Source organism: Mauremys mutica, chromosome 6, assembly GCF_020497125.1.
Source record: "Mauremys mutica isolate MM-2020 ecotype Southern chromosome 6, ASM2049712v1, whole genome shotgun sequence".
Lineage (NCBI taxonomy): Eukaryota > Metazoa > Chordata > Testudines > Geoemydidae > Mauremys > Mauremys mutica.
This window is the reverse complement of record NC_059077.1, coordinates 69,702,019-69,718,166: the sequence shown is the minus strand read 5'-3', so window position 1 is coordinate 69,718,166 and position 16,148 is coordinate 69,702,019. Positions and strand designations below refer to the sequence as shown.

Genomic DNA, 16,148 nt, shown 5'->3' with positions numbered 1-16,148 from the left:
GTGAGGGAGAGGCAACTGCCCAGCAACCCATGTTCCTAGGAGGCCAGAAGAGTAGATATTTATTTTTGTAAAGGTTGCTCGCTTTAACCAAGTGCTGTGAGGAGTAAAAAGAAAGATAACACTCCCTACTTCCTCTCTGTGGTAAAAAGCTGAACTTCCCCAACCTTCAGCTGCAAACAACCCCTTCCTCACACAGCATCCTGCTCCCTCTATACCTACAGCCCCCTCCACATGCACACGATACCCATAACCTTTTTCACACCCCAGTACCTACAGTCTCTCCCCTCACACCGTGATGCCTACAATTTCTTCCTTCACTTACAACCTTGGGGGCTGGAAAGGTGCAAATTAATTGCTGGGTTGGGCAGGTGTGTGGGGGGTGGGGTGGGGTGGGGGAAATACAGAATTTAATTAATTGATTAGAGTTTTGGAAGAAGCTGGAAGCTCCACATCACCAGGCCATCAGTGCAAGCACCTGAAGCAGGGGTCAGAATCAATTTCCTTTATAAACGTGGGAGATCCATGCAATTACTGGGGGTGGGCAGAGTTCAAAGATCAAAAACCAAAACACACCATGGAACCTTTTTTGAAAATCTCCTGCTGTTCATGGTCTGACTCATGAGTTTTGCACCTTTGGGACTGGCGATCGTGTAACGCTGTGCTATAATTGGGTCCCCTGGCATAGTAGAATGCATAGTAAGGCAGGGACAGTAGCTGTAGGGGAGCCCAGGCCCTCCCATTCCATCAGGCTCCAACCCAGAGCCTTTTGAGGGCAATCAATGATCTGACAGCCAGGGGCATTTAAGGTTGCCCTCCCTGAGCCACTTCCTACCACCTCCCTGCAATTGTCCCAAGGGTAAGATGGTGTGAAGTGTCCGTTCACCAAAAGGGGTCTTCCAGCATCTGTGCAACATGGGAGCTTCCTTTCTCTCAGGGTGGCAACTGCCTTCTCCTGTGGTGTGGGCCTCCCTCTTGGGCCAGATCAGGCTTAGAGCTTTCCCCGCTGGGGTAGTCCAAACAAAATAAAGGGAATTAACACAACCCAGAATTCATATGAGAGGCAGTGGGGAATGCTTCCCTATCAGGCTCTCTCTGTAGCAGGACTTCCCTCCCCTCAGGGAAGGACCTTTGGACAGTTGTATAAGAACAAATTCTGCTGTTCCTTCAGCTCAAGTTACAGGTCTGCTTTCTTTCCTGGTCTAGCACCAAGTGAGCTGTTCTCCTGCCTTTTAACTCCTCCTCCAGCTGGTGCATTTTCTACAGGTGCAGCAGGGCAGGGCTGGCTGAGCCCAGAGTAGTGCCTTAACCCTTTATTGTCTAGTGTGGGGTTTGTACACCACATCACATCTTCTTTCCTAGTTCTTTTCCCCATTCTCCTCCTCCCATTCTCTTAGGTCTCCCCACTTTCTCCTGCAGTTCCTCTCACTTTCTTCCCCAGTCTCCCCTTGCCCCTTGAATCTGGTTTCTCATGCTTCTCCCCCATCGTGCCCTTCTTCTGCCTCCCTCCCCTAATATACTTTCTCTTCTGAGCCTCCCTTACCACTCACATATCTCTCTCCTTGCAGTTCCTGCTGTTCACTTCTGACCTCAGCTCCTCCTTCCTGCCCCCATGGCCACCTCACCTTTAGCACACCCACAGCAGCCCTTCTCTGACTCTGCCCTCTGGAAACAGTCCCCTGCTGCCCAAGACACTGAGAAGGAAGGAGCAGCACAGTAACCTATGTTTGCAAGACAGCATAGCAGTAAATCTGAGAAATGTGCTTGGGGCAAGGAGCTGGGTTTGGGACAACTGTGAAGAGCAGGTGGGGAGGCAATGACAAGCCTTATCTCACACCTTGCATCATGATAGCCACAATTTGTCCTCACAGCCCACCACCTACCGCCTCCCCCATCACAGCCCAGCAACTATAACTGCTTCTCTCAGTGGAGCTACACTATTATGCCAGCTGAAGTCCTTGACCTCTTTTCCTACCCAACACCTATCCTTTCTGTTCACTCCCATTATCTACAACCTCTCCTCTTCACACCTTGCCATCTACAACCTCCCTTCCTCACCCATCTCCCACACACATACACACTGACAGCTATATGCACCTCAACACCTACGTACACCCTGCGATTTGCTCGCCAAACCCCATGATTTCCTAGTCCTGAATACTTCACACTGAAGTCACTTTCAGCACCAAGCTGCCAGTCAGCAACCTTCCCTTCACCTCCACCATGCTCCAGTCAGCCACAGTCTCCACGCAGTAACAGCAACTTCTCCCAGTCACTTCTCTTCCCCTGGCTGCATCATCTATTTTCCTGTTCTGAGTCTTTACTCTTCATAGTCACTCCCCCGTACTTGTCACCCTACTACTGTTGGCCACTGAGTCTGGGGGGGGGGGCACTAGCAGTGTCAGAGAGTACATTCTGGTTGGGCTCCCTCTCAACCTCTTACTTCCCAGGCACTTCCTAGTAGAGATGTGTGGTTTGCTGAAAATTCAAAAAAAAGTGGACCAAAAATAAGATAACTTTGCATCAAACCATAAACAACATTTGTTTAAAAATTTGGTGAATTTATATATATATATATATGTTTACAAAAATCACTTTGTGGATCAAACAAAATATTTCATTTGACTTGAAACAAAATGTTTCATTTTGATTTTGAATTAAAAAAATTAAAAAAAAATTTAAAACTAAAATTAAAGGAAATTTTAAAATGAAAATTCATTTCAACCTGAAAAATTGAAAAGTTTCATTTAGAAAATGAGAACCAAAACATTTTAATTTTTTGGAAGTTTTTTTAGAGTTTTTGTTTGTTTTGGTTTGTTTGGTTTTTTTTGTTTTTTTTATTGAAACAATTCTGCAAAATTGACACATTTGCAAAATGTTTTAGAGTCATCAATCTACATTTGTTGCTGGAAAAAAAGCTTTGGTCAAAATTTTTCACCCAGCTCCACTTCCAACTCTTAGGCAGCTTGCCAATGAATTGCCTGTGCCAGTCGAAGCTTGGCATTCCCTCCCCATCCACCTCCCTTAACTAGTTGTTGCTCCTGCAGCCTACAAGGAGCACACAATTCTTCCTGCTGGGCCTGGCAAAAGAACACTCCGAGAGAGAGACAGCCTCCATATAGGTGAATGCAGTAAAATGTGTTTTGTAGACTTCATTCTCACAGAAAATTGAATGTAAAGTGTGGTGATGGGTCATTATTTTTCTGTTCCAAAACATATGTATCATAACACATATCCTTTTCCATAAAGAGAATTGATACACTGATTGTGATCTGTTTTGTTTTCTCTAATGCACCTAACATAAATTGGGCTTTAGCTGAACTGAACTGAGAACAACTGTAATAAATGAGGAAATAATAAATACTACAAACTCTATGTGTGTTATTGACATGCCTTCAGAAAGATAACAGAGGAAATTCATACCAATTGCTTTTTACATATTGATTGCCCAGTTGCTGCTTCTCTCTTGACCTAAAGAGACCAAAGAGATTAGTTCCATGATGACTTGTCTTGCTACAAACTAAGGGCAAGCTAGTGTCAAAAGAGACTTACACCGAGCAGGCTGAAGTAGTTTTTCTTGACAGCTCTAGTAAGAGAGAGATCTGACATTAATTGTGGATCAGCCTCTAATGTTTATAAACAATTATATTTTTAAATCAATTGTCTTAGTTCTGGTCCAATTTTAGCATGCCTGGGTCCATAATGGAATCAGTAATTGAGGCTCTCTTTCTCTCTTATGACAGCAGGCTGAAAGGGCAGGGCTAGTACTAGAGATACCATGTTGTTATTTTCATCCTTGAACAAATCTAAGTAATTCTCTCCCTGCTATTCTGCCTCTACAGTTATTTCAAACAGAATTACCTGGAAAAGGGATACGTTCTTAGACATGTTTTCGACTATCTATTCTCAGCATAGCAAGAAGCAATATCAAGAGGTAAAAGATTCGCCTTCCTTTTCTTTGAGTGGCTGCCAACATTAAGAACCAAGTAATTCCGTGTTTTCTTCCTGCTATTTAGTCTCAGGCTTGAAAAGAGACGTACAATCTGGTATAAACCCTAGGAAAATCAATCACTATATTGTTGCTGTAAGGACACAAAGGGTATGTTATTAAAGAAGCACACAATTAATCAATAGTGATTTTGAAATATTTTCTTATTTACAATTGCTTTTGTAAATATTTACAGATTGGTGATTAAATTATTAGCATATTTTTATTTGGTAAAAAACCTGACATTTCTGTAAACAAGAAAAGGGGAGAATGGTTACAAATAGCTGGGAAAGACAGTGGTTTGGATAGGCTGGGTGCTGAAAGTTAAGTACATAAATCCTGCAGTGAGATTGTATAGAGCGGTGCCCACCTGGGGGCAGCCTCGGTGTCATTTCATTACCTTTCCTGTAGGGGGCCAAATCAGTCCCTGCATCTCTATGAAGGAGCTCTAAGTCATGCCAGCAGGGAGCAGCTCCTTTGCTATCCATGAGCAGTGGAACATATTGCATTCCTCCCCCAAACCCTCCCCATCCTGGAATGGGTGCTGGGGAGACCAGGAGTGTCTAGCATAGAGCTGGCTACATCAGCATATACATCCCCTGTGCTGACAGAATCCTCCAGTACTGCCTTAAGGCAGCTTTAATTATACTTTGCACCATTGTGTGCTAAAAATAGTGTAGCCACAGCCATAGGAGCAGTGGGAGGGGCTACCCGCCCCAAGCATGTACCCATCCAAGACCATAGGCACATACTCAGGGTGACTAGCCTTTCCTGCTGCCAGCGCTGCCACAGCTATATGTCTCCTCAAGCTGGGAATCGCAACCCCCAGCTTCAAGTTTAGACATACCCTAAGTTGGGGCTAAGGATGTGGCTGTCAGCTTCCTTGGATGTGCACTGGGAACTCAACAAAGGATTTTCCACATTGAAAACTCCAGTTTTGAAATCCTGGATATTGCTCTGTTTGTGCTCTTTATTTCCTTTATAACACTGCCTGTTACTTCTTCACTGGGTTTCCCTAGGGTAATGTAATATTACTTTCTCTGTTTATAGGGGTAGTAGTGCAACTTCATTTTTTCATAATTTGTTAACTGTGCAAATAAACAAACCCACAAACTAATACACTTTAACCAAAAGCTAATAGACATGCTTTAATACTAATGGCCTGAGTTTTATTTGGCTGTCAGTCACCTCCATTAAGCCTAATAGTAGGCAGGAAGAAAGTAAAACTTCTACAAATTTTCTAATGGAATTTAGTGTAGATGAAAAAGCACTCAATGTATACAAACTTAAGCTTTGGATTCCTGGAGTGCCTTTCCTCTGAGGATCAAGAAGCACTTCACAAACAAATGTTCAAGAGTTAACGTTCCATAACACTGCTCTAACTTACATATTATTGTCCCCATTCTCTTTTCACAAATACAAAAACTGAGGCTCAGTATGATTAAGTGACTTGCCTAAAGGTCACACAGCAAGCCAGCAGGGGAACAGAGAATAAAGCCCAAGTCTTCTAACTTCCAGTCCTGTGTTTTAATCACAGGGTTGATTCCTCCAAACTGCTGACATATTTATGCATCCGACAAAGTGGGTATTCACCCATGAAAGCTCATGCTCCAATACGTCTGTAAGTCTATAAGGTGCCACAGGACTCTTTGCGGCTATTTAAAAAATGTTTCTGCAGATTTTTCTTGACTTTATTTAAGAATAAGTCTCTCAAACATCATCCTGTATGGAAATAAGATAGATGTAATATGCAAATAGTTTTCTTGCATGTTTTCTGTAGAATTTTATCCTTCCACTGTGAATGAGGTCGGCCTGGCTTTGTGGTTAGAATCTTTGGTTTTGAATATAAATCATGTGCTTCATCTCTTTATTAAATCATAAAATAGTATAAAAATGCTAGCAAGCTATATTCTAATATATATTAGAATACATATGAGAAACAGATTTCAGAAGTCAGTCATCTATATTTTTCCGTAACCAATCAGTAAATCTGGCTCTGAGTTTTCTCCTTTCCTTATTTTCAAACTTTGCAAACTGCAATATTTCAGTAGTAGCAATCTGTAGATCCTTGTCCAGAGTAGTATTGTAAAAAAGCTGCAACTAAAAAAATACATAAAGTTAGTCTACAGAGTACTTTGAGTGGAAAAATTGAATGCACTTTCGACAGATGTCTTAGACAGAACTGTCTAGATAAGAGCTTGTTTTTTACATTTAGGGTTTAAATTTACATTTAAGGTGCAATCCTGATCTCACTGAAATCAATGGGAGTTTTGCATTTGACATCAATGGAGCCAGAATGTGACACTTAAAACTTTAGTTTAGGAAGGTGCCTACTCTGCAAAGCTCCTATACTGTGGCTTAAATGTTCAAAAGTGACAAGTGATTTGGGGGGCAGAAATTGGGATACCTTAAAGGGGATGATTTTCAGAGTGGGAGTGCCCAGCACTGAAGAAAATTGAGCTCCTTAAAGATGAAAGTAGGAATTCTGCAGATCTTTGAGGCTTCACTGGCCTGGCACCTTCTTTTCTCTTTCAAAATAGTTCACACCTATAGTTACAGACAGCAGAGTTCTGGGGTGAGAGTCTGTGCTGTGCCTCTTAGGCCTAGTCCACACTGGGGGGCAGTGTCGAGGTAAGATACCCAACTTCAGCTACGGGAATACCGTAGCTGAAGTCGAAGTATCTTATCCCGACTTACCTCCCGTCCTCACTGGTCGGGATCGACGTCCGCGGCTCCCCCGTCGACTCCGCTACCACCACTCGCTCCGGTGGAGTTCCGGAGTCGACGGGAGCGCGTTCGGGGATCGATATATCACATCTAGATGAGACGCGATATATCGATCCCTGCAAAATCGATCGCTACCTGCCGATTTGGCGGGTTGTCTGGACGTACCCTTAGAGGCGCAGCATAGAACACATAGCCAGAGGAAGGGGGTTAAGGTGGCTTTAAAGCACTTTTATGCGCTCCTGATCTTGGGTAAGTCTGGGGGCTGGAGAGGCACCCAGTGTAACTTATAGGCTTACCAAAAAACGTGTGACTTTACTGCAGGATAACTAATGCCTGTTAGCTATCCTGCTGTAAAATCCTAGCACAGACTATACCAGAGGCCAGGGTATAGTGCTGACCTTGCCTAGCTCCTCATGGTAAAAATGTCAGTGCCTTGTCTCCACTAGGATTTTACAGTGGGATAGTAAAGAGCATTAGTCATTCTGCTGTAAAAAAAACCCCACAGCTTTGTTGCAGAGAAGACATAGCCTAAATCAGGGTTTCTCAAATGTGGCCACCAGGGGCTTTTCTTGCGGCCACAGCCTCCTGGGCAGTGATTTGGGAGGTGGAGTGAGGGCAAAGCAGCGGCCCCTCCCCAGGGGCCACCAGCAGTGGTTGGGCCCTGCCCCACTCTGGAGACACACAAGCTGGAGGAGCAGGCAGTCAGTGAGATCTCCACGTTCCCGAGGGTGGTGGAGTTGGGCTTCAGCCCTGGGGTGGCAGACGGCAGGCTCCAGCTACAGGACTTCGGGCTGTCCCCTGGGTGTGGGGCTTTGGGCTCCATTCCCTGGCTGAACAGTGGTGGGCTCTGGCCCTGAGCTCATCCCCCCACCATTACCTCTGGCCCCCACTGCCTCCTCCAGTCCCCATTGCCCCTGGCCCCCATTGCCTCTGTAGCTACCTCCCCATCCAGGGCTTACTTTGTCCCCGGGCTTGTGGGGGCTGAGTAAGTCTGCTGTGAAAAGTGATATTAACAAACATACAAATATCACTTTTAAGAGCAGACTTACTTATAGCTAGCAAGTCTTAAAAAAAACCCAAAAAGCAAAAGAAACAAGACAAAAACATTCAAAGCACCTTATTTGTGTTGCTATTCTGTTAGGTCCAGTAAAGAATAAATAACTGTACATTATTTTTATTATTGAGTCTGGAAAAAACAAAACCCTTACATAGATAAATTACAATGCTTTGGACATGGCTGTGTGCATATCTCTTTGTTTTTCCTAAAGTTAATTAAGTATTTTAGGAAAAATTGTCAAAGCGGCCACCAGCAAGAGTTGGTGGCCACATTCTGAGGCCACTAAAAATTTTGTTGTGAGAACACCTGGCCTAAGATATGGTAGCCTCCAAGGGAGCCCCTGGGTCTGAGCTCGGGTGGCTAGCTTGGTCTCCACTGAAGCCGCAACCTCCACACCGCTATTTTTAGCTACCTCCAGCCAATCTAGTGCAAGTCTGTCTACCTGGGCTGGGAGGCATGCTGGGGGTCCCCTTCACACCACACCACCACTTCTCAGCATAAAGGAGCCAGAGCAAGGAGCTCTATCCAGATGTATAAAATGTTAGACATCAGCTTTTGATGAATAATTGCTCCCATGGTACAACTAGAAACAGCTATGATTTTTTTTAGACTAGCCTATGCATGAGATCTATGGCCATCTACCTAAAGAGTGGTAGAAATGTTGCAAAAAAGAGAGAGGAGAGAGGCATTTGTAGGCTAGAAAGATCCGAAAAGGCTTTAGTCTGCAGCCATGAATGTAAGATGGAGTCAATTTTAATTTCTTCAGACTACTAATTTCCTGAATGGATTTACGTGTACATTTCTGGAAAATACAATCTTTACGAGTTTGTCCACTCTAGGACTTTTTCCCTGGAATAATTTCCCACCATTACAGCAGCTCCACTGGTGGCAGTAAAAGTGGCCGTACAATCCTAGATTAGGCTTCTGGCAGCCACTGACATTTTAATCATCATGTCATCTCAGGCTTTGGCTACACTTACACTTCAAAGCGCTGCCGCGGCAGCGCTGCCGCGGCAGCGCTTTGAAGCGCTAAGTGTAGTCAAAGCACCAGCGCTGGGAGAAAACTCTCCCAGCGCTGTCCGTACTCCACATCCCTGTGGGGAATAACGGACAGCGCTGGGAGCGCGGCTCCCAGCGCTGGGGCTCTGACTACACTGGCGCTTTGTAGCGCCGCAATTTGCAGCGCTGCAGAGGGTGTGTTTTCACACCCTGCTGCAGCGCTGCAAATTTGTAAGTGTAGCCAAGCCTGTTCAGTCTGTTCACAGCAGCTCTACACAATATGTTGTTAAAAACATCAGCAGCTACTAGTGTCCTGACTACACAATTTAGGGTGACCAGACATTTCGCTATTAGGGGCTTTTTTTTAATATAGGCAACTATACACCTTGGAAAAAAAAGGTGTCCTGATTTTTCACACTTGCTGTCTGGTCTCCCTAACACCATTGTTCCCAGAATTGCTCCTACCAACTGAGCTGCACTGGTGTTAGCATTGGTGGAAATTTTCACCGGGGGGGGAGGGAGGGGGAGGAGAAGCCTACAGTAGATAAGGATTAGGAGTAAATGCTGTTATTTTTGTTACAATCAATATTTGTTTTAAGGGCCTAACAAAAAGTTTAAAAACTCTGTTTTAACTGAAAAGCTAACTGCAACTTTAAAATTCCTCTGTAGTGAAATCATATTATGTATACATGTAAATACATTATAGGGGAGATTGCTAGTGACGCTTGTTAAAAAAGGTTCCCAGTGCCTGTTTTCAGTTGCTTAGAACTTGGTAAAATTTCAATAGTTTAGGTTGAAATTTTCCATGTTCTGAGTCTGCCTCAGACTGAATTTTTTGGAAACTTTCATCCAAAATTGTTTAGCTATTTCAAAGAATGAGGCTAGGGAAAAAATACATTATTTTTCCCATGTTAAAAATTTCTAGCAACCTTTTTTTTTTGAACAGTTCTATGCTTTGGAGCAGGGACTTGAAATTTGGCAGAGGGATCTTTATGTCACGGATGTGCCTTTTGCTGTCCCCATGAAAATCCACTCAGATAAAGCCAGGTTATAAGCCTTTGGGGGGAGCAGGGAATCAGTTGGCATATGCTCAGTAGATACTTCTTTGATTATAGCGGTTAACTCTCCAAAGATTGTGCCTGCTTGAGCCTCTCACAGCTCCCACCTGTAACCAGACTGTGCATGTGCCATCCCACAGAGCTAATGAGCATGCTCCAGCCTAGGGCTACAGGGGCCAAGCCAACCTTTCCCTCTAATGGCCAGGCACCACAATTGAGAGCAGGGAACCTGTCTCTCTTTTGGCATCAATGGCCTTCTGCTGGGCTCAGGAAGCCATTTGATCCAAATGCACAGGGGACAAAAGCCAGAACCAAGGAAGGAAAGGAAGTAGACTGGCACAAGGAGTCTGGTGAGACTGGGCCTGGCATAGGGAAAGAAACTGTGATTGGGAATTGGTGGGGGGACTGAAAGGAATTGAACAAAGGGACTGGGTCTAAGAGCTGGAAGAGGCAAGGACAGGTTGGGTGGGGAGGCTGGGAGCTCAGGGGAGGATGCTGTGATTGGTTGGGCAATGAGACTGGGAGCTGGCGATTGGTGAGGCTGGGATTGGGAGCTGGGCAGGGGAGCAGGAGCAAGGCAAGGAGACTGGGACTGGGGGCCAGAGGGAGGAGAGGCAGGGTAGGTCTGGTTGGGTTGTTTGAATGGGATTAAAACCTTGGGGGGAGGGGGAGAGACAAAAGGCTAGAATTGGGAGCCGGGGGTAGGGAAGAGAGGTGGAGCAAGGAGAATGGGAGTGCAGCTGGAGAGGGGAAGTTGGGATTGATTGGACAAGGAGACTGGGAGCTAGGTGGAATGGGTTGGGCAAGGAGACTGCCACTGGGACCCAAGGGAGACTGCCACAATCATTTGTACAAACACTCACTCATGCAGTGGTGACTAACTACCATTTGCACATGCATTCCTCTGACTGGGGAGGTGAAACTCTGGGTGCACATTTGTAAGTTTATTTCTTGTGCATTTGTAACACCGACAGACCCCGGTCGTCAGTGGGTGGGATTGAACCTGGGACCTTTGGAGCTTAGTGCATGAGCCTCTACCCCATGAGCTAAAAGCCAACTGGCTGTTAGCTAAAGCTGTAGACTCATTTAACTCTCTCTAAGTGGTCTCAGTGCCACTAGATGGGACAGAACACCACACCCAGGAGGTGTGTGCGTTACACATGGTTGTAACTTTTTTAAAATCACTGATCTCTGAGCAGAGCTGCAATGTGGGAGGAGGCTTAGGGGACCCAGGCTTGCCTTTGGCCCCTGACTGGAGTTGGAAATTTGGCCCTGCTGTCCTCACCCTCAATCAGGATTGAAGGGTAGCCAGGCAAATTTGAGTGGTTCTGTGACACAGTGCACCTGCTTGGCTCTCCCATCTTTGCAGTCCTTTTGGTGCCTATGGGCATTAGGCAGCCCCACCCCCCAGGGAGAAGTGGAGCAGGGGGCACTAGACACCCCCAGGAAAATTGGAGGATTAAATCTGGGCTTTTGTTGCTTCCTTGCGAAGCTGATATGAAGAAGGAGGATGGGGACAAGGGCTCCCACGACAGTTTGCCTCCTGATGAGGATGGTGCCTCACTGAGTAAGAGCATGGGGCTGGGTACAGGGGAGAGAACTTGGAGCTGGGGCATGGAAATATGGGGGGAAAGCACAGGGCTGGGTGTGGGGCAGCAGGAGGGGTTTGTGTGTAGAGCTAGGTGCAGGGGAGAGAAACAGGTCTGGGTGAAGAGGCAGTGAGGGATTTGGGCTAGGTACATTAGGAAAATTCTGGTTGCACCCCTATCTCTATGTCTCAGCGAAAACCATAATGGAGTTTCCATATATTTATTCAATACCTTTCATGCTTTCCTTTTTTTTTTAATAAATATGTAATTAAAAAAAACTATTTACAAATTGACAGCAAGGTTTAAATTAGTTATTTATCCAATGGCATATAAGTAACTTACTTCTTGGATCTGTAAGTCTGTATTGACAAAGTTTTCCATAACTCCCAATAATTTCTGTAGTATTCCATTCCTATGCCTATAAAGTAATATAAATATCAGACAGGAAGAGAAGCATTTTGATAATATGTTGGTAAATATGCCATCAGCCTACGTTCCTCTCCTGCAAGCATATTCGCCAAGTCTAATCTACTCTGTAAAGAGGCTGAACTGGAAAGTTTCATATTCATATACAGGAAGCCTGTGTGTCTTAAACCATTATATTGATAGCCTTGATAAACTCATGATGGATAAAACTAAAGAGCAATAGCATTTTCCATCTGAAAGTTTGGATGGAGGGCCATCAGAGAGCCGGGGAAGCTCCCAGAACTGGTTACAGCTGGTGAGGACAAGCTCTAACTTATACAAGTGGCATAAGGTCCTTAAATGACCGCAGAACAATGGAGCATCAGCATAGTAGCGCTCTGCTCTATCATGTCTCTTCTGTTCCCACACTCACCCCCAATATACTCCCTCCATCTCCTGACATGCCTCCCATTCCTCCCATGTCATCTGATCCAAGAGTGTTTCGGTCCACTTACCCTTTCCCCCATGTCTGACCACTCTTCAAACCTCCTCTGTTCATTCTCCTTGCTTCCGGAATCATACCACATACATACTAATCCTTCCTTTTTTATCTGCCCCCCAACATCTCACTCCTAGGTGACCAGCCATTCTCCTGCCACAATATTTGGGCCATACCCTTTCCTACTCTTACCAATGAGTTATAGGATCCAACTACCTTCCAGTGCTTCCAATTTAAATATTTGTGTTGTATGGAGTATATAGAACTCTCCAGAGTACACCAGTTTGCATGCTATTTAACAATAAGAAAAACCTCACATTTTTATAATGTTTTCGCCACAAAGCACTTTATAAGGTTGCACTGTGAGTCAGATTTTTAAATGCTCACCATCTTACAGCTGAGGCCAGATTTTCAAAAAGCTCAGCTCCCATTTAGTCACCAAAATAGGGTTCAGATTTTTTAAAGCGGGTCAATACCCCTTAGCTCCCATTGAGACACTTACGGGGACATACACATACTTCTGTTGAGCTCTTTGAAAATCCAGCCACTTATTTTGGTGCCTTAATGAAAGCTGAGCCCTTCTGATAATTCTAGCCTTTGTATGTAGGAATCACTTAGACCACCAGAGAAATGCAGGCACCTCTGGAGTAGAACATCTGCCATTGGGCTCTGCAGCTCAAACTTAAGGTAGAGAAGAGAGTCAGAGAAACAACTGCAGAAATAAAGATGAATGACATAATTTGGTTGCTTACCATACCTTTCATTTAAAAGTAGCCAATTTTCTGTTACAAATTCCCATGCTATGCGTTGGCCAATCTCAGTAGCTGCCACATTTGAAATGACTATGGATATATTATCAGAAGACAGTAATGAATTGTTGAGTGAGTACTGCAAATATCTGTTGGAAAAATACATTAAAAATATAATTATTTAGAATACAAACATTGACCTTTTGAGCTGCCTGTATCGTTAGAGTACCATGTTTAATATAAATATTAACCTTTCATTACTTACTGACTTTACATTCTCAATGCAGAAAGAGCATTGCACAAGGTATGGGCGTATTATTCATTTTCCTCATCTTTGCACTTCTCAGAAAATGTTAGCGGCAAATTATCCCTTCCACAGAAAAAATCCATGGACTCTTAGTTTCTATGGACTCATCCTGTCAGGAGCAAGGTTGGCGTTTGCCCTCCTGCAGAGTGAGCAGGCAGCAGGACCCTTCATGCCACAATGGGGTATGTCAAGATACCCAGGAGATGTGTCGCATTTCTGTTAAGTCCCTAGTGCCTAAGGAGTGCTTCCCACCCTCCAGAGCAACATGGCTGCCAAAGGAGCTGCATTCTCAGAGGCTCTCCACTGGTAGCTGCCACATGCACAGGTGCATAAGGCAGGTGCAGGTCACCTGAATTTTCTTTGGCTGCACACCAGAGACAGGATTGTTAACTAATTTCTAATTGCAGAATATTTACTCTTTGTGAGACAGAACAAGCCCATTTTGACTTTCCTCTTCCTAAGTGACTTTGCAGACTGCCATTTGGAAAAACGCATTGGAGTCTCACTCTCTCAGGCACAGGGAGGAGAGGGCCATCAGGGAGCCAGGGGAAGCTCCCAGAACAGGTTAGAGCTGGTGAGGACAAGCTCTAACTTATAAAAGTGGCATAAGGTCCTTAAATGGCCGCAGAACAGTGGAGCATCAGCATAGCAGTGCTCTGCTCTATCATGTCTTTTCTGTTCCTATCCTCACCCCCAATATACTCCCTCCATGCCCTCCATGCCAGAGGACTGACTGCTGTAGGAGGCAGCCTCTGCAAGCTTTGTATCAGTGGAGTTTACCCCAATAAGAGAGAGATGCTGTACTTGCCTGTCTATCTTGTGCTTCTCAGTGGTGCAAAGTGGACATAAACGATCACAGAATCCAGATTCACTATATTTTTTACTTATAAACTAAGCAGTATTTCTTTGAAGCCATTGAGAAATAATAATTATGGTAATTATAGACTCAATAATGCAATGTTTATAAAGCCATTTTTAGGAGTAGCACTGCACTTTAAACAATGGATAACTTATTATTGAATTAATATCTATTTTTGCCCTTAAAGCCAAGAAATTAATGATTTACTGTTAAATACATTAAAGATATGATTTGATCAAAGTCACCTGTAAAGCAACCATGACTCTCTGGTGCAACTCATGGCAAAGAGCATTATATTCTTATCTATTCCTGTAGAATTATGATGATTATACATTTTCCATGCAAAGTCCCATTCTTTATCACTTCCCATTGCAACACCATAACAACAGATTGTTCTTTTAATAGTAAAGGGAATCCTGTAAAATAGAATAATAGTTGTTGACACCATATTGCTATAAAATGAAAACAAGCGGCAGAAAATTATATATTATGTTCACCAATCACAATCTAAAATAATCACAACAGAGCACTAAGCACAGAACAAAAATCTGAAAAGCAACTAGATTTGAGGACTGCATTTTTACATTTATTATTCAAGCATTACCTCAACAGTGATGCTTGAAGGTGAACTGAATAGCTTTTTTAATATGGCTGGGCAAATATGAGCCAACGTAATTAACACCCTTGTGTCACAGCACAATATGGTGATGTCACATCCTAATGTGATGACATTTGCATGAAAACACCATCTCAGAAAGGCCTTTTGGAAGGGCCTATCCCAGCAGTGCAGGTGATACGAAAACACTGTCCATTTCAAGAAGAGTGTCATATGTTTCGAGAATGCAAGACGAAGAAAGAGAATGGTCGCCTCTCCATGCAGCAGATTGTCTCCCATTACTCACACTTCAGAGGGTGGTTCCTACAAAGTGATCATGAATTTTGCAAAAAAACCCAAATCCAAAACACCTTCGGGCTCACCTACTGCTACATTTTACATGCTGAGACCAGAGTGAAAATGTTTGTGTTTCTTCTGCAATAGTAAAAAGTGACACTAACCCTAAAACAGCACAGGGTGCTAAATCTTTTTGGTGTTATCAATATTAACTATTCTACTGAAATAATAACATATCATACATGTGAGGATCTCTATGCACTTTACAAACATTTTATATCAACTGGATTTTTTGGTTAATTCCCTATGGCAGGAAGGGGCCCACTGCTAGAAGACTCTGAACATTCTATTTTCCTAATGTCTCTGTATTAAATTACTTACCATTAAAACTAGCATAGTCTTTTTTAATTTAATTTCCTTGTTCTAAAAGAATAGGGCAAAACAGAAAAAAGGAACACCATGGACAGGAAAATAACTGAGGAGAAACAATGGGGCAGGGAACTAGTTCTGGCATGAGAGAGTTATATCATTTTGTTTTTACACAGCTCCATGGCTTTGCACCTCAACCATTCTGAAAATGCAGGGGGGAGAGGGGAGTCTATCTAGAGCAATATACACATGTGCAGCACACAGCTCTGTAGAGCTGCAGTGCGACACAGTTCTCCAATGCCACAGGGAATAGGTTAGGGCCATATTGCTCCCATGAGTAAAAGGAAGAAAAACTTGGAAGATATTGGCTGGTGGCTGTGGGAAGAGGGGAGCAGGGGCTCCACAGCGTGCTCTTTCCACAGATCCTATAAAAACCCACTACCCCAAATCCACTTGATTGGAGCTCCATGGGTCAGGAGGAAGTGTGCCTAGGCAGAAAGGGATTGGGAGTTGGTTGCTCTGCATAGCAATATCCTCTTTCAAGCCTGTGGGGATGTCACTATGGAAGATAATGACATTATCAGCCTATGGCAGAATGACTGCATTGTGGGAGTAAAGGAACTTGGGTAGTAGCATGAATGCACTGTGTCAGC

At 43.9% G+C, this 16,148-nt stretch overlaps 1 protein-coding gene across 2 annotated transcripts in view; it reads right to left on the bottom strand.

Moving 5' to 3' along the window:
* Nucleotides 1–4,190: 4,190 nt before the first annotated feature.
* LVRN (laeverin) overlaps nucleotides 4,191–16,148 on the bottom strand; it is a 61,111-nt gene continuing 49,153 nt past the window's right edge. Inside the window, exons 17-20 of one of the 2 annotated variants that reach the window (XM_045021567.1) lie at nucleotides 14,480–14,650; nucleotides 13,077–13,217; nucleotides 11,758–11,833; nucleotides 4,191–6,085 (exon numbers count right to left, since the gene is read on the bottom strand). In XM_045021567.1, the coding sequence (XP_044877502.1) occupies nucleotides 5,939–6,085; nucleotides 11,758–11,833; nucleotides 13,077–13,217; nucleotides 14,480–14,650 (535 nt within the window). In that variant the 3' untranslated portion in view covers nucleotides 4,191–5,938. The remainder of the gene's footprint in view (nucleotides 6,086–11,757; nucleotides 11,834–13,076; nucleotides 13,218–14,479; nucleotides 14,651–16,148) is intronic. The other variant, XM_045021568.1, reaches the window with a different exon arrangement.